Raw genomic sequence first — 22,032 nt, 5'->3', positions numbered from 1 at the left:
GAGTCGCAGCGAGAGGGACTGGGGTCTTGGCAAGGCTCATGCTGTGGAAAGTGGGCTCCATGAGGCTTTAGGTTTTGCAGGGGGAACCAGCACCTTTTGCTGCCGTTCAAGCTGCTGCCATTTGGTTTCATGGGAAGTGATACGAGGCAGCAGAGAGAGGGAGATAAGATGTTATTTTTTACCGTCTGGTTAAACTGCCTCCTGCAGTTTTTTTTAAAAGATGCTTTGAGTTTAAAAGTCAAAGCAGTATGTCTTTGTTAGAGTTGTCTTAAAGAGACGAGAGCTAAAGGAAGTGTTTCAGACTGAGGATGAATAGACGTGCTGCAGCAACTGACAGTATGAGAAAAACAGTGTGTTTTAAAGTGTGCAAACCTATTGTTAAGAACGGGGAAATTAGCATAAGGTGGCCTCTCTAAGTCTTGACAATCCAAATGAGAAACATATTGACATAACTCAGTGGACAAAGCAAGCAGTAGTGTTTTTTGGGATTAGCTCACTTTTTAGCTGTCTATTGAATGGCTTTCCCTTGATCACTATTGATGGGCTGATAGGATGAGGGATGAGAGAACAAGATGTTCAGCTGTGTGTCTACATCTGCTTGTGTCTGAGAGAGACAGTAAAGTATTGGCCTTTGGCTGCAAGTGGGCTGAAAGGTTTTGGTTAGCAGATACTTCAGCCCTGTGCAGCAGCACCTTTAACCCTAACTGGGACAGACTCTGCTCAAAGGAGTTTGATTGGTTGTGACATTGAAATTTTCAACTACGATCCACTTAACAGCATTATGTTGGAAAGAAATCCAGCAAATAAATGAACAGTTTTATGGCTGTTTGTTCGGTTAAGACATTTATAATAATCCCTCAAAATGAACGTGGAGATGATTTATTGATGTTCGCATCCTGCATGTACTGTTATTATTCATCTGAAACATATTTGATATTTTGGTACCTCTATAGTCAGGACCATCCCGTCCCAGCTGGAGGACGATAAGAGAGACTTCCTTTGAATGGACTGTGCTTCCTCATTATTTTGGTGCCATCTGCTTGATTGGCTGCTTCGAATGAACAAAACAGGTGTCACCACATTGGGCTGCAGCAGCTCTACAGTGCATTAGCACAATAATGGCTGCAGGTGTATTTATTCAGTGCTGAGCTCAACCTTCTATCCAAATATTAACACTTTTCTGAATATATTCACCTCCACTTTGTAGAACTCTGGCTTGTCTCTTTCTCACACTCCAGATCTTTTCATAATTGTGTCTGAATGTGGCGAGGATGTGTGTGTGTGTGTGTGTGAGTGTGCATGTGTGTGCACGTTCAAGCTCAAATGTTCTTTGTGTAGTTGCAGTCCTTTGATGTGTAGTCCTTTGTTATTTCTGCCAAAATTTGACAAGCGAGAGGAGGTTGCGCCACGTCTGATTACAGCCCAAAAAACGCCTGCGTCATTGTTTTGCTAACAAAACAAAATGTTAATCCCCATTACACCATGAATATCTGCGAGATTAATTAGGGATTAAACAATTTGCTCTCGGGACAAGACCACTGTGTGAACAACAAAGAATTATGCTGCTACAAACCCCAGATAAACAGCAAACTACTCGCTTATTGAATGTTGTTGCTCGTTATTTGCTGTGAGTCACCATCTGCATCATAAATATCTCTCACATACGAGTCACACATACAAGAACGCACTCCCTCTCCTACACATGGAAGAGAAGTAATAGATGTTGAACAAAATACAACACACTGGTAATATGTTGTAATATCTGAAATGTTTGTGTATTTCATATTGTTTTGTTGCTTTGACAGTGGAAAGTCATTAATTGCCATTCATGCATCATTTCATCTGCCCTGTCTGCAAACCAACGCTCCTTTGGGATAACAATGATGATAAAGCTAAGCTTTAAACCACACGTAAATATATCATCAAAATAAAAAAGGGATTTGATGACATATCTTTGATTTCGCTTTGAAAGGCTGTTTCAGTGCATATTTTTACTGCCAAACATTGTATCATACCACACCACTGTAACATATGTCATTAGAAGCAAAAATATTCACAGAAAACGTACTTAAAGCATCAAAAATGAAAGTTCTCCCTGTGACCGATATGCAGTATTGTTATATATTAGCTTATTGTTGCAGTTTAACTTTTTTTACATGCAGTTCTTCAGAGAAATATGAAGGGATTGTCGGATGATTAAAATTTTTCCCAGACAAATTGATATTTATTTTGGACTTTTCTCCAGTATTTGCTTTTCTGATAAAATATCCAATATTGGATCATCCAAAAAGCCTCAAAAAGCCTTCCATCCAACTTGGACGGAAGGCTTTTTGAGTATCAAAATGTGTGGGAGCGGCCAGATTAATCTTAAAAAATGCAATTCTTCATTTGCAACTCGCCATTTACTCTTAATTTAGAGTTGCTTCATCTGTCAAATATTACAGGGGAATGAAATGTAGCTGAGCAGAAGCATAAAGTAGCATAAAATGCAAACTTTCAAGTCAGTTCAAGTACCTTGTACATCTGCTTAAGGAAATGTACTCAGGTATTTTCCACCACGTTCCCAGAATATGAATATTAATCTACTTGTCATGTACGGTATCACTCTGTCAATCCAAAAACAGCCAAGGGAATCTGCCGATGCACTGCCAAATTCACTACACACACACACACACTCACACACTGTATGTCCACACATGCCTGCGAATTCCCAGACGCACCAACAGATTGGTTGCAGTCACTTTACATTCATATGAACCGGTGCAAATCTGAAGTGTTGACAGAGAAGCAAGGCCAAGTGGGCTCCTCCGACACCTGCTGTCCGAAACAACCAGGGCATGACAAATACACTGATGCCTCAATAGACCTGTGCTTTGCCGTCAGACAGGCGCAAACAAGTGAACGGGCTAACAAGGAACGCTGAGACTGGCTCAGATCAGATTCATTCAGGTGCATCTGGATGCAAAGTTGTCCATGTTTCACTCTGGAGCTTGTTTTTGCTGAGCAGAAATGAATCTAGCAGTTAGCCTGTGTCTTCTTCTCCAATCAGTCCCGTTAATTTGTGGCAAGCAATTCAGTTTAAGTTCAAGGATGAAATACAAAGATTCTCACTTTGAATCTTTGATCCGTTAAAACCTGCCAAAGATTCAAGGATTCGTTCATTGTGCCAGCCAATCACTCAAAATCAGAAATGTCACATTGAATTTGTGCAGCTGGAAGTGTACACTGAGGAGGATTAGTTTGGATTAGAACTGAGTGATACAGGAACTCAGTGGGGACTCAGGATGTCATTATTTCTGCAGGCCCAGGGAAGACTCCCTCCTAGGGAAGGACTGCTGCCACTTTTCCACTGCCAGCACCAGATTCTCAAGTAAATACTGGCCAGAAACCTGCCAATAACTGAGCCATTACTTCCTACTAACTACCAAGAGTTCAATCTCAGAGGATTAATTAGACAAAAATGTGGCCTGTTCCAATTTTCTCTTAAGAGATTCAAACCGTTTTTAACAGGTTTATAGGTGAAGACTTTTAGGAACACACTGACAACTACGATGAGATTTCAATATAAAGTCCAGGCTCGCTCACTGCTTCCAGGTTTGATACTGGAGTCTCTCACCAGTATGTGAAGACACAAGCAAATATTTGAAATGGATGTAGAGAGCATTAAAGAAGCTTTGATGAACTGAATAATTAGCCCAGAATACTTTGTCTTGTTTGAAATGAGTTTGAGGTTTCTGCTAAATTTGGCAGCCTGAACACAGCGCAGGAAATGGAGGAAATTTTAGATGAGTAAATTAAATCTAAATTGAATTTCTCTTTAACGCTGCACTTATCAGTATTTTTGTATTGCTGGATCCGATGTGTAATGTGAACATTGTCGCCTGAGATGACAAACCCACAGAGAATAATCCGTCCACTCGTCCCCTCAGCTCAACAAAACGTCTCTGAGCTCCGCGTTCTGCTTCAGCCTCATTGTTCTCATCAGCCTCTTTTTGCAGGCAACAACAAAACCAGCGTACACCAACTTCTGCCCAGCACAACTTTCCTCAGAAGCTGGTGGAGAGCAAAAGACCTCACCAAAATAAATCCTAATGAGTTCACCTAAAAGCCATCAGTAAGTACCTACATATCATTTCGGGAACACATAGTGAAACTGGAGCGCCGGCTCACTGCAAAACAGCACAAAAGGAAGGAAAGGAAAAGTGTGATAAGAGTGATCGTCCTGTCATCTTTAAATGTGCAATTTAAACTCCCCCAATTAGCCTCTCCCCGTCACCTTGATTTGATTAGCCTGCTGCTCTCTACCTGCTATGTTGTGATGAGCTCTCCTCAGATATCTGCAGGCGGCTGCGCTGTGATTAGATGTGCTTAGTCATTCAATAAGTGACAAGTCGCACACACACACACACACACACACACACACACACACCTCTCATTTACTTGTGCAAAAGCACAAAAAAAAAAAATACTTGTAAATGTAATGCACATCCATACATGCACACATTATTCTCTTAGAAATCTAATAAGAGTTTAGCAAATTGGACTGCCTACTATATCACTCGGAATGTTTTTCATGTCGCTCCACATCATTTCACCTACTGCACACCAGACAAATTTTTGATGGAGGTAAACGGGGAAAAAATCTCCTCTGCAGCAAGCAATAAAGCAAGCTACAAGCTGGAAAATCTGTTCCGCTATTTCCTGCTAAAAATGAATGAAGACGTTTCTACGTGACGGAATTAACAATCTCCATCCTCAGTATCTGCATGGAGACTGATGCCATCAGGAGTCCTGCAGGAAGCTGTGGAAGGATTCAGGGAGTTATGATTCATGTTCTTGCTCACAGTGAATATCTTTGCCATGTGAAATTGCCTAATAAATATGCGCTGGATCGCAGCGACGAGGCATGGCTGGTATTTTTATGGTTCGTAAAGGGACTCAGAGGCTCAGAGGCATAAAATAAGTCATCACCTCACGCAGCCTGCTTTTCATTTTAACAATAAACAACACAACTATTAAATTAATTCTAACTAGTAACCTTAAATCACAGTGAATTCAATATGTTGTAGTTGTTATTGCTGCCCAGACCACTTTAACAAATATCCTCTTTACAGTTATGCTGTGGCGGTTCCTCGTAAGAGTTTAAGCATTTCATCTATAAAAATTGTTCTTCTTATTTGGTGGCTTTTTATTGCACATCAGAAGATTCATCTTCTCTAAAGAAGGCCTTTCACATCTCACTGTATGTCTCAGTAAATCCTCATATGCCAGAGAAAAGCTTTCTGCCTCTGAAGGTCATCTTAGTTTTCAAAGTCACCCAGTAGACTCAAAGCTGACATGAAAAACAGCGCGAACCTGAAATGTGCATGAAAACATCAAGATTACAATTTTTTTTCCCTCACTTTGAAGTGTTCTGGACATTTGTGTCAGGGCATTTGCAACATGGAAACTACAAATATTCTTACTTATACTCTTCAAAGACTGAAGAGCTCTTCTCAGGCTCTTCAAAGACTGGTGTGGAAAAAAAGAATTTTCACAGACTTTGGAGTTTGAATCTTCATGCTAACAGCTGAGGGCTTGTTGCAGCTCTAAAGTTAGAGTCAGGATGCTCAGGTTATGTTTTCTAGACACAAACTCTGCTGATGACACACTTAAGACACTTAAGTTTCACACTTACTTTCTAGTATTTGTTTAGAATAGGATTATAAACATATTTATTGAGTTTAACTACACTATATGGACATAAGTATTCAGACACACATCTTTATTATTGAATCCAGGTGTGGTATGGGGTCGTTTTTCAGGGGTTGGGCTGAGGCCCCTGACTTCCAGTGAAGGGAAATCTTAATGCTTAAGCACAGCAAGACATTTTGGACAATGCTATGCTTCCAACTTTGTGGTGGATTGGTGTGGAAGAACTTGACTGGCCCACTTGGAGTCCTGACCCCAACCCACTGAAAACCTTTGGGATGAACTGGAACAGAGATTGTGAGCCAGACCTTTAGCTCCAACATCAGTGTCCGAGCTCACAAATCCTCAGGTGTACCAATACTTTTGTCCACATAGTGGACTTACCCAACATGTCACTGATATAAAGAAATGCTGCTGTGTGTTTTAATAAGAAAACAACACTCTTCTGTAGCTGTAGAGGGTGTTCACTGCACCCCAATCTGCCGCAGTTTTAGCCTGATGCTAAAATGTTTATTTGCCTCCTTCATGGAAGGCCATGGAGGAGGCAGGTGGTGTTCTCTCTCAGTCCCACTTCACTGAATTCAGTGAGGTTGTTTTGGCCTCTGGGTTTGTTCCAAAAAAGGAACAGGGATGCAAAGAATCGAAACCAGCCATTCGGCACAAAGGAGCAGACGTCATCCGACTGACCGGTTGACAGACGGGTAAATGAGAGAGAAGAGGGCAGTTTGAGGCTATCCTCACTTACTGTCACTATTAAACTTATTATTGCACTTTCACTGGAGAATCTTTTCTGGTTAGAGTCCTGGAAAGATCTTTCACCTCCTCAAACAACCAGCACTGTGGCTTGAAGTTCTTGGATGAAACTTCTGGCTTTAGTCTGGCTTTAACACCAGAGGCTGCAGTTTCTGTCACGTTTACTAGCAACAGTCACGGCTGATGGCTTTTCATTGTGAGCACACCTTTTAACAATCTTCACCACAGGGCAGACAAATCAGAAAATGTTTAAGGAAATATTTTTTTTTAAAGGCTGATATGGGTTGTTGTGGAAGAGGCAGACAAATGACTTGTGACGAATGAATATTCAAACAGATCCTGCTTTTCAAACAAGCAAACCGGTGCACAAATATTGATTATCGTGGCATCGAATACAAAATAAAAAGAGCATTAACATCATACAGCGCTGAGAGGGTCCCTAAAGGCAGTGAAGCCCCGCTGCAATGGGCAGCATCCTAACAACCGTCTCACTGTGACTCCTCAACCTCCGAACTCTTTCAGGGCACGTTCCAGCAGCGCTGAGGAATATGGGAGCAGGTATCTGTATAAACAGCTTGTTAAGTAAACAGGCCTGCAGTTCAACAGCTGCTATTGTCAGACTGGAAACCAGAGGATAATGAAAAAGGTGCAATATGCTGGAATACACACATGGCATACACACATGACATACACACACACACACACACACACACACGCACAGTGTTTCAGAGCAGATGCTGGCTGGCAGCTTTAAATTCTTGCTGGTGAAAAGGTGAGTCAACACGCTCCACTCTTGTCAACAGCACTGAATCTCCTCACCCTAACGTCACTGTGTGTGTGTGTGTGTGTGTGTGTGTGTGTGTGTGTGTGTGTGTGTGTGTGTGGGATGCAGACAATGAAAAATACAATCTAGCAGTGTGGGGAAAATAATACTGAGTGTGATACACACAAACATACACTGTATGAATAGGCTGCACAGATGTATGGTACACACAGTTGTTCCATTGTGTTCTCACGTAGAATAGAACAGAACAGAATAGAACATATTTAGATGCAACAGAATAAGATAGAAAAAACAGAAGGACATAATTAGACAGAATAAGATAGAATAGAACAGAATAAGACAAACTGACACAGAGAGACACAAAGCAGAATGATATAAACTGGAATAGAAGAGAATAAACCAAGACAAAATACTATAGAATAACACAAAATAGAATACAATAGACTAGATAAGACTAGACTAACAGAGTCTAACAGACAGACGTGCTCCACCCAACTGAACAAACGGAGGCAGGAGAAAGAGAAAGAAGAGAGGTAAAAGAGACTTTCTCATCCTAATTACTCTCAAAGCACTGATCCAAAATCAGCTCCCGTGTTCTGCCTCCAATTAATCCCCCGACCACTAAAACTGACCCTGCATCAGCTAAAAGTCAGGGTTTACAACAAGGAGTTAAAATAAACTCCACTAATTTCACGTTTAGCTCGTGACTTGCTTCTCACAGCGTTGTAAACTGTGAATTGGGGACGCGATTTGCATTTTTCTCCCCCCTCGTGCTTGTGGATGATTGATGACTCATCCAGAAAGACTAATGGGAATAGAGTCCAGGCCATACATATTTCATAACAACACAACCTTTTGTGTAACAGCAAATGTTGTGATTCAGTCGCTCAGCTTATGAGAAACTGCTGTTTTAACGCAGAGAGGCTGAATGGGCCTTGGAAATTTTTGATAATTTCATTGTAATTACATTCTTTAACAATAACAATAATAACATGGCATTGTCACAGCCCGTGTGTTGTTTTAAATATACATTAATTTAGCTAATTAATTCACTTTGTGGCACAATAGTGCTGCTCTCATCTGAATTAGCTCAAAGCTAACAGCTACACCAGCACCAAACATTTTCCGTTTATTTTTTCCCCACTTTTTCCCACTCAAAATTCAAACTCTGATTTTTTAACGAGTTCATTTTCTGTTTTCTCTGCTTCGTTCTCATGTGGCTGCATTATTGCTGTTGTTGTTGTTGTTGTTGTTTAATGTCCGTCATCTAAGCTTAAACAGACGTTTCACTCCTGTTGGCAGGTGGTAATTAAGACGTGTTCGGCCGTCGTACTTTAAGAAAGTTGTTACCGGTTTCTGAGGCCTTTGAATGTGTGTGTGTGTGCGCGCATGTGTGTGTGTGTGTGCCAGCCATTAGCCTCAGTTAGAACTGCCTTTCAGGGGAATGAAATGTCAGCTTTGGGCATATTGGTTGCACAAATGAGCTTGGAAATATTTAAAATATGTGCATGCATGTCTCTCACATGATGCAGAGGCTACAAAACAGATGGATGTTTCATGTCAAATAAAAGCCTGTTGAAAAGTGAAACTTATTAACGTCTCTCTCTCTCTTCCTACATTTCAAAACACATTTTAGTGAGATTAGGTTTAAACGAATGTAGTAATGTGCACAAAGCCAAAACCCACATGTCGGACCTTGTTTTTTTAATTATTATTTCCAAGGATGGAAGTGAGGTTTGAAATGATTTGTTGATGCTGAAATGCTCCACGAAGCAAAAGAGATCCCACTCATTCAACATACAGTACATGACCAGAAAACGTTTCTTCTTCTCTTCTTCTAGTCTTGCCGTACTTCTCTGTGAAACAGGTAAGTGATATTACATCACATCCCTGCTGTTAGTCACCTGAAGTGACTTTCACTGCATGCAGTGTGTTCGCAGATACGCTGAGATCTCAGAGTGTGTATTAACATCCATCTGCTGCTCGGTCGCAGCAGCTAACTGCACAGGTTCAGGCCTCCTTCACGCCCCTCTTTTTTAAAGTCACCTCTATGGCTCCCTAAACCCCTCACCTCCTCCTCCTCAGGAACTAATTTATCAGAGACACCAGTGGCTGTTGGTGTCTTCAGCCTCTTTCAACAAATATAGATTTGCTCAGCCTGATAAACCACAGTCTACGGTGAGTTCACCAGCAGTATATGCTTTGAGTCGGTTGTCAGCGGGATTTTATTTAAACAGGAATACAGATGGATTAATGGTGCTGTGCATTGAAAGCAACATTAAAACTTTAAGTGGGTTCAATTCTCTCTGATCTTTTAGCGCCGCAGTAAAATTATTTCAACGAATAAAACTGCGTATATCAGGGGCATGAGTCATAACGCTGAAATCAATACAACATGTTCACTGATTATGGCAACATCGATAAAACAAATGAATTGAAATGGAATACAAGTCATAGAAAATGACGTGTCCTCTTGTGACAACTGCTCCTTGCATTGTGGGCATCTGTATGTTGGAAATCTATACCCTTCCGTCATATCTGATAGCAGGTGCAGCATCATCAACAACTGGGTTTGAGCTAGGAGGTTAGCTGGGCTGGTTAAGGTTAGTAATGCATCACAAGAAATATAAAAAGCAATTTTCCACAAGTTGAACCCGTATATTCTGGGGTCAGTCATAAGGATCAGGTGATGGCAGGGGTTTGGGTGAAGCATGTGGCAGTTATGGGTGAGGTTAGCCGAACGAAAGCCTATAAAATCTTCTCAGGTATAACAAGAACAAACAAAAGACTTTAGAGAGTGTATTTATCCAAACGGAAAAGACAAAGCGGTAGAATGGAGGCACCACAGGGGGGCACATTCTGTCTGGGTCGGCGAGTTTTGAGACATCAACTTCTCCAGTAGATCCATAATACATACAACACAATCATTAAACACAACATGAGAATGGCTTATTATATAATGCTTCCATGTGAGAAGTGTCAAGCACACTGAGCACAGAAGCCATTTTCTCAAAATGACATCCTCTGTGTGTGTGCTTGTGTGTGTGTGTGTGTGTGTGTAGTCCCAGCTATAATATGCTGCTGTCTGTTATGGATCTCACAGGACGGTTTTCTTTTGACATTCAGTCTGTCCTGGTGAGCCATTTAAAGTAATTAACGTTTTGGCGAAATCACGATTTCTCCGCACTGCACCTGCTCGGTGCGCACACGAATCAACACCAGGAACAACTCAAACTGACCCCATTTTGCATTTGAAAGTAGCTGTAATTTGCGTGGGGAAACTCAGCACATTTAGCTACAATAACACCACAGTTTTAGGTCACACAAAAATGTGCTCAGCAGACAATAACTCATTTGTACACGCTGGTGCTGGTTCAACTTTATCGCGCAGGTAGTGTTTCACATAATTCCAAAAGGTGTCGCCGATTTAAACTTTGTGGGGAACAAAGAGCCGTTATTTATCCCAGTTACTGTTACTGGTAGATGCGGCTGCCTTACAGACAGAAATATTGGCATTACTCGCAGCAATAATTTAAACTAGCAGAGACAGTCTGGTGTAGTGATTCGGATCAAACTCCCTCCAGACGCTTTTGACTAAATTTTTTACTTCCAGCTGTCACACTCTGAGGCAGCAGACAAAGAGTCCAACAGCAGCTACTAGTTCAAGGTGAAACACTCTGCAACATGGTGACCTCAGTTCTGGTTTGTGTTGCCGAAGTACAAATCCCACCAGGAGGCTCTGCCCGAGGCTGCTCTGTCTTCACTGTGCAGCCTGTGATGTGGAGGCTGTCACTGGGTTGCATTTCCTAAGCAGCAGGCTCATCAAAATTCACTTTGACTATAAAATGTACTCTGCTGTGCTGAGTAGGTTTTTGTCTGTATGAACTGTACTTGGAGCACTTTGGAGTGTTTCTGTGGGAATTTCTGCCCATTCATGCAGTAGAGCATTTGCGAGGTCAGACACTGATGTTGGACCAAAAGGTCTGGCTCACAATCTCAGAGGTGTTGGATGGGGTTGAGGTCAGGACTCTGTGTGGGCCAGTCAAGTTCATCCAACCATGTCTTTATGGAGCTTTGCTTTGTGCACTGGGGCACAGTCATGCTGGAATAGAAAAGGGCCTTCAACAAACTGTTGCCACAAAGTTGGAAGCATAGCATTGTCCAAAATGTCTTGGTATGCTGAAGCATTAAGATTTCCCTTCACTGGAAGTCAGGGGTCGATTCCAAGCCCTGAAAAACAGCCCCGTACCACACCTGGATTCAATAATAAAGAAGTGTGTCTGAATAGTTTTGTCTATATAGTGTTTTGGCTCTTGAATATAACATTAAATGCATGTACATTTAATTTATCCTGTAGCACAAAGATTTCCCTTCACTGGAAGTAAGGAGCCGAGAATGACTCCCCGAAAGACAGCCCCATACCAATACTTTTGTCTATATAGTGTACATGGCTGACTTGAACTTGGAAAAAAAAATCTTTCTGTCTTTGTCTCAGTCTGTCCTTTTGCAGTTATGATAAGTAATTAAATGTGTGTTCTCGCTGTCTGCTGGTAAGACAGAGTCCACCTTGTTGGCCTAGCGCCCCCGCATCCTGTCAGGAACATCACCGCTCTCCTCCCTGCTGCTTCCAGACTCAAAGCACCGGGGCTCCATGCAAACTCCGTCTCTCCCTCTCACAGTTCATCTATCATGATAAAACACTGCAGGGAGATGATGTCTATATTCACAGGCCCCTGCATTCATTTCCAGGCCTGGTTCACTTCAGAGGAAAGGAGATTGCCTTTGGAATAGATCCATTTATTGCCGCTGTCTTTTATTCAGTTCCAGATGATATAAAATGAGATATTATATTGATTCCCATAGAAGAAACAATATATTTTCTTTCCAATTTGGCTATGAGATCAAAGGTCAGGGAGGTCCCTTGTGACCATCTAGCAGGACTGATGCATACCAAGGTTACTTCTGTGTAATTTTAATGCAATTTTAATTTTGTAATATTCATTTATCATTGCCAACTGCAGTTTTTCTGTCCTTCCTTATAGTTAATGAGGCAGACCTGAGGCAGTCTAGATGGCTCAGCCCACAGTGCTCATAAATCCTACTGCCTGTCACAATCACGTTCTGCTACTTCACCCCCCCCTCCTCCTCCTCCTCCTTCAAAATGTAATAAGTTGGCATTTACTGACCAAGAGAAACATGTTGTTAGCTTTGTTTTGAAATCCATCTATCACTCCTTTCACCATCTGTCACAAAGCTCTGAAAGCTTCAGCTCAGTTTGCTCCAGAGCAGCAGCAGCAGCAACAGTGTGGCTCTGTGCAAGCCGGCAGATCCGACCGGACGGCTCGACGACAAACGTTGTTTCACAGTTCAGTTTGGCCATTTCATGATGTAGAATTTATTAGAATACCCACATGTAACTCCATTACTGATAACGATCCCACATTTTAGTCCCCAATAAATCATGCAGAATCAATTTGAGCTCAAGCAGCACTTGACCAAACATGACCAAAAGAACCAAATCGGATGGTTTGGTGAAAGCTACTTGGTTCAAGTGTTTGTGTGAATATATGAAGAAGGTGTTAGCTAAGGTCAAAAGACATCTTGAGAGAAAGTACCCTCTCTCCAGCAAAGATACTGAATATTTTAAGTTACCAATCGAGGTAAACGAGTTTGAGGTTGGCATGGACGGTTGCAATTTGTAACGTTCTACATCAGAGCACTTTGAGAGGACTTTGTCTGGAGCCAACACAGCAGCATAGACGTTTCACGAAGTAGAACCTTTGACTCGAATAATATCCTCTCTTTCCAGTATTATCAGCAGTTCTGCTCCGTCAGTGATGAAGAGATTAAAACAACAAAAAGAAAGTCTTACCTTTCTGTAGACGATCATGTTGGGGGAGTCGTCATCTGGGTCCACGCTGCTCATGGACCTCATGGAGAGCAGAGGTCGGGTCGGGGTCACCTGGGCACTCTCCTTCGGCTCCTCGGACCCTTCATCAGCGTCCGTCGCCTCCACAGTGCTTGTCTGCTGCTGCTCCTCCTCCTCTTCCTCCTGCTGCTGCTGCTGCTGCTGCTGCTGAGGTGCCTCAGCCATCACTGCAGTCGCTCTTTCAGTCTTCTTCTCCAGAGTCAGGTTATCCTCTCCTCTTTACTGTCCTCAGTCGCTGTCTTCCTGCTCCTCCGTGTCCAGAAGCTGCTGTAGGGAGAGGCAGAGAGATGAATTAGACAGAACAACTCTCCGCTGGCCTCCAGTCTCCCATCTCCCCGCCTTTTTCTCTGTGCCTTCTGTCATCAGGCGCAGGATGGATGAAACGAAGGCATCATAAATTCTCCTAGTTTTCTCTGTTATGTCTCCTGAGCGCACGAGACTGAAGATCCACGAGAACAGGAGTCATCACGTAGAAGTTTTTTGTCCCTGCGGCGTCTTTCCTTCAATACTCCTTCACCTCAACAATTTATCAGGTGCAAGAAGATCATTACAAACATACTGGTCAGAAATCCTGACTTCTGAAAACTCATTTTACAGAGAAAATAAGAATGTGCTTCTCCTCCCACAATACTGCTGTTTTCAGCAAATATACTTTTAAACAGAAAGTACGACTGAAAGAGGGGACACATCCTCTCCCGCCATATTAATTCTTATCACTATCTGTCCGTCATTTGTTTGATTGTGAAAGCAAACAAAATTAATTTAGGGCATCAGGACTGAATACAGACAAACGCACAAAGAAAGCACAAATCATTCAAATAAATTGCTCACAGAGTGAAGAAAGAAATTTCAGATTAAGAAAGCACAAAAAACTCTCAACATCTCCCTGCAATATGAACAATGAATGTGTGTGTACACATGTACGCACACACACACACACACACACACACACACACACACACACACACACACACACACACACACACACACACACAGCTGGCATCCCATAGCTCAGGCCTGTCAGCTCTTTTCTGATGGCCTGAAAGCTGTCAAAATATTGACACCTGAGGACAGATGGGCTCAGATGAAGTGAGAGAAGGAAAAGAAGAGCAAAGGAGGAGAGGGGAAGTAGGGAGGGACAGTTTATATAAGAATAACAAAAACAATAAAGGGCAGGATGCAGGAAGGAGAGGAGAACCAAACAGAAAACACAGGAATAGATGATGTAAACTGAAACAGACCTGCTCCTGACTCCTGATTCTGGACTCTACCTCCTCACATCCCTCCATCTCACTCCCTCTCTCTCTCATTGTCAGACTGAACTAGCATCACTGTCCCAGCTCATTACATCCCAGCCAGAACTGGGACCAGTTCTCTTTCCATTTAGTCCGGCCTTAATGGAAGAAGAAACTGCCTTTCACTTTCTCATCAAAGCACATTCACCTTCAGCCGGCTGCTTTTCCTTAATGGCTGAATACATTGACTCCCAACTTTGAGTTCAAACCCCACAAAGCAAATGGTAATTTTATTGAGTATCAGGACTGTAATAATTTAGATTTCTGTTGCAGTTTAATGAATACTTGCTGCATTAAAGGTTTTATGATACAATTGTGATAAAGACTGAGCTGAAGTGTCATTAAATTGGCTAAATTTGGCATCAAATCTTCCTCCCTTCCCTCTAAAATGAGGGCCTGCTCTCCTGTTTCTCCTGTCTCCAGGCAGGTTAAAATAAACTGAATATTTCTGAGAAGATAAGCACACTCACAATGAAATGCTCAAAGGCCAAAACATGTGGAGAAAAGAAAGTTCTGCACACTCAGGTCTGGTGCACATTTCAAAAACTAAATCCTGGACAGCCATCAGGCAAAAGTTTGGCAAAAGGAATCCCAGAACATCTAACAACATCAGATATCAGACATCAAATCTGTGGAAATGCAGTTCATGTTTGTAGTAAATATAACATGTCAATATAAACAATAAAGATAAGTAAAGTGATACAGAAAGCTGCTATGAAGATAAAAAAGTTCAGAAAAAGGAAAAGCATACGCCATAAAAAATCTGGAACGTCATCACAAAGGAAACTCTACATCTAAGCTAACTCCTAAGCCAAATCTAAATCAACAGTTAGCCTAACTGAAGCAACCAAAAACACTCTGTCTTTTTCTGACAATTAAAGAGCAAGGGGGACTCTAGAGGACAAAACAGCTGTTGGGTCTCTCTCACCCTGTGCACTGAGAAAAACCCGATCAACTGCAATCTGATTAACCATACATTTATTAGGGAATAAATTCCATATACCAGCTGCAATCATGAAGGTCTAAAAGCTGGATTTTAGGGCGCTCCAGTTCCCATATTCCAAAACTAAACCTCTACCCCCCAGTCATTATGCTAAGCCTGGAGAACCAGCTGAAGCTTCACATTCATCATGCAGACACAGCAGTGGCATTAAAACTCTCAAGCATTTCCAAAAATGTCTTCAAGTATTGTAGGTAGAGGCAGGAGGCAACTAGCCTAGCTTAGCATAAAGACCAAAACCAGAGCGAAACAGCCCGGCTAGAAGCTACACATCTTAATTTATTTCTTTAATCTGCACGGTAATGAAAAAATCCAGTTTGTGATTTCACAGGAAGTTACAGGTTATGCTGAGAGAGAAGGCGTTTAAGTATGTCTGTGAAAATAATCCTAAAAAATATTCATTAGTAACTATGCTTCTTCTCTAAGCAGAGCGCTGTTCGTTCCTGCAGTGTGTATGTGCATGTGTGTGTGTGTGTACATCTTTACTACAGACACAGGCATTTAGGTCCATGTCAACTGGTTCTTTAGATCAATACTCTCATCAGCCGGCCGAACATACAAGCTGAGCGTTGGCACTTGAACCTCGGAGGGCGTGCGATGAAGAGAAGCACGCAGCGTGTGTTTGAGAAGCCAAATGGGACGAGAATTGAACGCATCGTCTGGTCTGAATCAATGGCTCTCGACCTCCTGTCTTCATGATATGCATCCCATCTGCTGAACAGGTGTTCCAAACCTGCAGCTCGCGGTGAACAAAAATGCCTGATCTGTTTCCTGGTAAAGCTCAACTTCACAGTCCTCTTCCTGGAAACCCACATAGCCCCGCTGGCGTGGGATCAATACCTGCAGCGTTCGCTCCGACTCTTGATTTTGCATATAAATGAAATGTTCTGGTTGAATACGCTCGTCTGATCAGCCTGGATCATACAGCGATTTAGCGATTCACAGGAGCGTCTCATCTCCTCTGTTCGAGATGCTGGCGGCGCCCTAATTGCTTTAAAGACATTCCAGTGTCAGGTGTGGTCACCTTGAGAGTAAAAAAGGCAAACACTTTTAAGGTGATATCTAATCTCTTTTTCTTAAAACTAGACCAACGTGAAGACAGGCAAAGATCCCAGATATCTGGAATAAAAGAACACGTCCAAACAGTCTGTGCTATGTAGAATATAAGAAGCAAACAGGAAATTAAGCAATAACTGATTGCTCAGATGATTAAAAGCTTACTGGCTTCATGACAAAATCAAAATATTCAGGACATTTTTTGATGTAATCTACTGTCTTGTACTGCACTTCAGTATAATCTTGAGGTAATTAACATGAGTATCATATAACATTTTATTACTTCACAGTTCTACTCCGGGGTCTTCATATCAAGCGTCCATCCTCATCTGTGCTGTTGTTGCACTTCACATCAGTATGTTGAGTGTTGTGGTTGCCTGTAGGCAGCCATCTTTTCCGTGTTCGCCTGGCACACGTGGTTACTATGGTTACTGTGCTGCAAACACGGGTGAAGTGAAGAATTTTAACATGAGGTGAACTTTTTCTCTTTTTAAGTTTAAGGTATTTTTATAGTTACACAAACGCTTTGGCTGACGCCTTCATGGGTTCGCAGCTCACTGATTGGCACACTCCAACCTTTGAGGCAGGTAAGAGCAGAACAAATCAAACACTGTCATAGAAATAGAACACACAGAGAGGAGAGGCGAAACAAACACTGATGAAGGCATCAGTCGAAACATTTGAGCTTGTAGCTTCTCTTCTGTCCAAAAGAACAAAGATACGAGTGAGTTTAACGATTATTTCTCAGCAGGTAAGGCATTTTATCCAGAAATAATCCACAAGACTGACAGTTTTAGGAAAATCAAGGGATGACTAAAAGGACAAACAATCCCTTTTATTTTTATGAGTGTCTCAGATTATTATTCTAAATTAATCTGATTACACTTAGAGCTTCTTTCTTCTCAACACATGCTGTGATGGCAGGAAGCAGAGACAGAGAGAGACTTCCTGCTGTTATCAATTTCCCTGTGGACTCACACACACTCACACTCGGGTTTTTCTTCACCACCCATCTTCTACGCCCCAGGCGAGGCTGTATGGAGAGCGTCTGGATGTTTTACGCTGTGGGACAGCAGTAAAATAAAGGACACCATCGATCCAGCAGCCAACTGTCTTTATGCTCAACGCATGATGCCAAAGTCAGTGGGCTTCATGTGATTAAGTTTAACGCATCACATTTATCATTATATTCTCCGAATAAATTCAACTGAGAACTCAGATCTGTTTAATGTGAGTTCAGGAACAACCACATGAACTGCAACTGGATGTTTTAGCGCATGGAGATCAGGGTATAAAGTATGTGGACACCTGAGCATTTTATCCATGTGTGACTGCTGAATGTGTCACTCCAAAACCGTGAGCGCTGGCCTCTTCTGGTTTCAGGCTTTCGACCAGATTTTGGACCAGGTTGCATTGATTTGCTCCCATTGAGCCACCAGAGCATTAGTGAGGTCCTGCAGTCCATCCCAGAGGTGGTGGGTGGACTGAAGGTGCTTGGGTTGAGATCAGGGCACGTTCCTTCACAGCGAAACTGGGGAACACCGGTTCTTTATGGATCTTTGCTCTGTTCAGCACACACTAAATATCACCGCGCTGTAAACTGGATTGAAAGCTTCCATAAATGGAACTTTGGGCTCCAGGCCCAAGAAAGACAGACAAAGACCAAAAACATGCAGAGGTGAGCGAGCAGGATCGCACCTCTGACCATACAGTGGATTCAGACCGAAGAGACGTGACTGACCCCACACAGCAGGCAGAATAACTTCATAACAACCGGCAGTCTGAAGCACAAATCTACAACATAAGTTCGGTGATACACGTCTGCATGCGAAGATAATACTGCATCCCTCTCTCTCTCTCCAACAGCTGTCTGTGGTGTCTCTATCCTCACAGGACCGCTCCACTCCCCAAACACACAGAGCCAGCAGCGCTGCAGCCTAATTTAGACTCTCTGTGAGACACACACACACACCGCACACACACACACACTTGTGGTCGCTTGTCATCGGTCTTCACAGGACTATGCAGGTTTTTCACCGAGCAGCCAAAATGCAGAGACAGAGTAAACACTGAGATCATGAACTCTACACACCACACCTCAGTGTGTCTCCCTCACACGTCCTAACTGATCTACAGTAGACACACACACACGCACACACACACACTCATTTCAAACGCAGTGCCCTTCGAGTGTCACTTAGCCTAACTTACCGGTTGGTACCGGTCCTTTCAATCACAGGTGGGACTAACAGTATAATCTGTCTGATGGGCGCACACACACACACACACACACACACACACACACACACACACACAGTAGTGTAACAACATGCAGGCAGCACCTCAGCGCATCACTCTGAGGTTTACATCGCAGCGCTGACAGTCTTTAAATTATGGAGCACATTAAAGCGCCTTCTTTTATTCCCCTCTTAACACTGCGCTCTCTATCTGCCTCTGTTTGTTTGTTTATTTAGTCATTCATTCATCACCCCTCTCTCTCTCCGTTGCCCCTCCATCCCTCCTTCTTACCTCAGTGCTGGCTTCCCTCTCGCTTCTTGCTGCTCCGAAGCCAAAACAGCGATTTCACCGACCCACCAGAGCTGCACAGAGGAGGGCGAGAGACAGAGAGGGAGAGTGAGACAGACAGACAGACAGACGGACAGAGAGGATGTGGGATCAGAGGCAGCTGCTCTCTCTCTCTCTCTCTCTCTGTGTGTGTGTGTGTGTGTGTGTGTGTGTGTGCCACTAACACGCGGTCGGTCCTGCTTTGCGTGTGTTTGCTTTTGCCTTACTAACAATGCGAGGACAAAACTCAGCTCACACAGACGTCTTACGGGGTGTCACCACGGCCAGATTAAATACATGATGGGATCCCACCGCCCCAGCATGCAGCGAAGCCCTTCGCGGTGCTTGGTGAGCACAATACGAAGACATTAAAGCTCGACATGCAGGGGAACTTTGGCGCAGGGCTCCTGCGTAAAGCTGGGCCACAGGGTCACATACCGCAGCGATTGGGTTGATGATGTTCTTTGGCATCACGGATTCCCAAACGGTTAACCAAATCACCTGAACTGACTGGCAACTTTCAGCCATGCAACTTGACCTGCGGCAAGAAGTCCGTCCACCACTTTCTAGTTAATGCCTGACACTCAAAAGTCCGCACACACACGGACCCGAACTATGGACCAGAACCCAAATGCACGACTCTCAAAGACTCAGAATAAAGCTTTTATTCACAGGAGTACAAAACTGAAAATCACTCTTCAAAGAGGAAAATACCGACACTAAACCAAGACACAAAAACTCAGTAGACTGAAGCGTGGCTAAGAAAACGAACAGAAAATCACTAGAACAAAGTAACAAAATAACAAGACCTGACAGTGACAATGGCGTGGAGATGACGCTGGTTACCTGACACAAGGGACAAGACAAACTGGCACAGGACAAAGCGAGACGAGGACCATATAGACACAGACACAAGGTAAGGACACAGGTGGAAACCATCAGGGCGGAGACAGGTAAAGGAGGGAAAACAGACAAAGGGAAAAAGCAAAGCTGACGACAACAGACACAGACAGGAAGTAGAGACAAAATAAAACAGGAAATCACAAGACAACATGAGCACAAGACAAAACTGATAACTTAACAACGTTTTCCGGACATCCATACATTTTCTATACCGCTTATCTGTCAGGGTCACGGGGGTCTGGAGCCTGTCCCAGCTCTGGGGTTCACCCTGGACTGGTCGCCAGTCAACGGCAAGGCCGACACACAAAGACGGACAACCACACTCACACACACTCTCACACTCACACCTAGGGGCAATGTAGAGTAGCCAATTAACCTAATGTGCATGTTTTTGGTATTGTGGGAGGAAGCCGGAGAACCCGGAGAAAACCCACGCAGGCACAGGGAGAACCAGGGAGAACCTGTTTCCTGGTACCTTATGTGAGCTCTGTCATCATGTCCCCACCTGTCTGCATGTGTCTCAGACAAAGGTTTCATTGACGGGAACTGAGCTAACTGTGTTGTTACGTCACATTATGTTTTGGTCTGGTTATTTAGTGGTTGAAACCCAATGGTGGTTCCTACTGCAGGCAGGAATAATTATTTCTCTGGCAGCCCAGGAGCCATTGAATTTATTTCCTGTTAACAGAGCATCCTTTGCCAGGATTGCAGATAATTCAGATTTTCAATATGCATTATCCTCCCAGGTTCTGTTCCAACGCAGGGACGGAGGGAGGGGAGGATGTGCTGTCCATATTTTCCCCGTGAATGGTGGTGAAATGTGAATAAATGATCACAGGACTGTACTGCTCCATGATGTGGTTGTTTTGCATCTGTATGAATGAAGAGCGACCTTGAGCACGTGATTTCTTTGGCAACACACTCACAGCTCCTTTAAAGTGGAACAAGTCATAAATAACTTTACATGCTAGTGGCTCCAAACGGCAACGGAAGGAAACCGTGTGAACGTTTTAGGGCGAGTTGAGGAGGCGCAGTTCAACTTTCAGCTTGTCAGGTCATGTGATTGGAGAGCTGAAGCTTGCTGAGCTGCATTTTCACATGAATCCATGTTCAAATTCAAGCAGGAAGACAACATTCATTCTGTTCCGTCTCCACCGCTGAGCTGTCATCCGCTGATTTCACTGGGGTTTGTTTACAGGAATGTTTAAACCACTTTTACCCCTTTTGTCTCTCTTTCTCTCTCTGCTGTAATTGCAGTTTATTGCCGCTTTGTCTTTCGCTTATGGCTCTAAAGGTGGGATCTCAAAGCGGCTGCTGTCTATGAGGCCTACCCACATTAATCCGTCTTTAGAAGAAGAATCGCTTTATTGGCAGTATATATATTTTACATACACACACTGAATTTGTCTTCTGTATTTAACCCATCCTTAGTTGAACACACACATGCAACACCCACACGGGAGCAGTGGGATGTCACTATCAGGCGCCTGGGGGGGTTAAGTGCCTTGCTCAAGGGCACATCAGCCAGCTAATGAAGGGTGGGAGCTTTTTTTTTTCCACATTAATCACTGCACCACACCCAAATTTTTCCTGCCCGTCTGGTGGGGGAATCGAACCGGCGACCCTCCGATCACAAGCTGCTTCTCCAACCTCTAGGCTTTCTCTCTAGGCCATGGCTTTTGAGGGGGTCAGTACCAAAGTCAATACCAAGTAAAGATTTTGTATTCTCACTATTTTTCTCTCAACTCTCACAAATTAAACTAAATAAAGCCCAATGCACACAAGGTGGATAGGGTTCGTCACGCGAAAGAAGGCAGCAAACTCTCACTATTCAGGTCACTTCCTCGTTTAGAAGTTGTACAATGAAACACGAATGTGCTCGGTAAACTTTCCCGCATGGTCCAACCCCTCCACACTCAGTGTAATCCCTTCTTCTAATTTCTCAGGCTGAACCGATGCAGGTCTGACAGCTGTGAACCAGGGAGCCTGTGGGCCCAGCAGATAAACTCTTAGCTGATGGGGACTTTTGGCCGAGCGCTGAGGCACATCAAAGCAT

The 22,032-nt window shown here is 43.2% G+C and overlaps 1 protein-coding gene across 4 annotated transcripts in view; it reads right to left on the bottom strand.

The window, feature by feature from the left end:
• The window catches only part of rgs6 (regulator of G protein signaling 6), a 75,603-nt gene extending 55,545 nt beyond the window's left edge, over positions 1-20,058 (bottom strand). Inside the window, exons 1-3 of one of the 4 annotated variants that reach the window (XM_046372368.1) lie at positions 19,920-20,058; positions 19,038-19,108; positions 13,101-13,424 (exon numbers count right to left, since the gene is read on the bottom strand). In XM_046372368.1, the coding sequence (XP_046228324.1) occupies positions 13,101-13,322 (222 nt within the window). In that variant the 5' untranslated portion in view covers positions 13,323-13,424; positions 19,038-19,108; positions 19,920-20,058. The remainder of the gene's footprint in view (positions 1-13,100; positions 13,425-19,037; positions 19,109-19,919) is intronic. The other 3 variants (XM_046372369.1, XM_046372370.1, XM_046372371.1) reach the window with 3 other exon arrangements.
• Between the last annotated feature and the right edge of the window lie 1,974 nt (positions 20,059-22,032).

Source organism: Scatophagus argus, chromosome 19 (genome assembly GCF_020382885.2).
Source record: "Scatophagus argus isolate fScaArg1 chromosome 19, fScaArg1.pri, whole genome shotgun sequence".
NCBI lineage: Eukaryota > Metazoa > Chordata > Actinopteri > Scatophagidae > Scatophagus > Scatophagus argus.
Note: the sequence above shows the minus strand (reverse complement) of the source record. Positions and strands in the feature narration are given on the sequence as shown.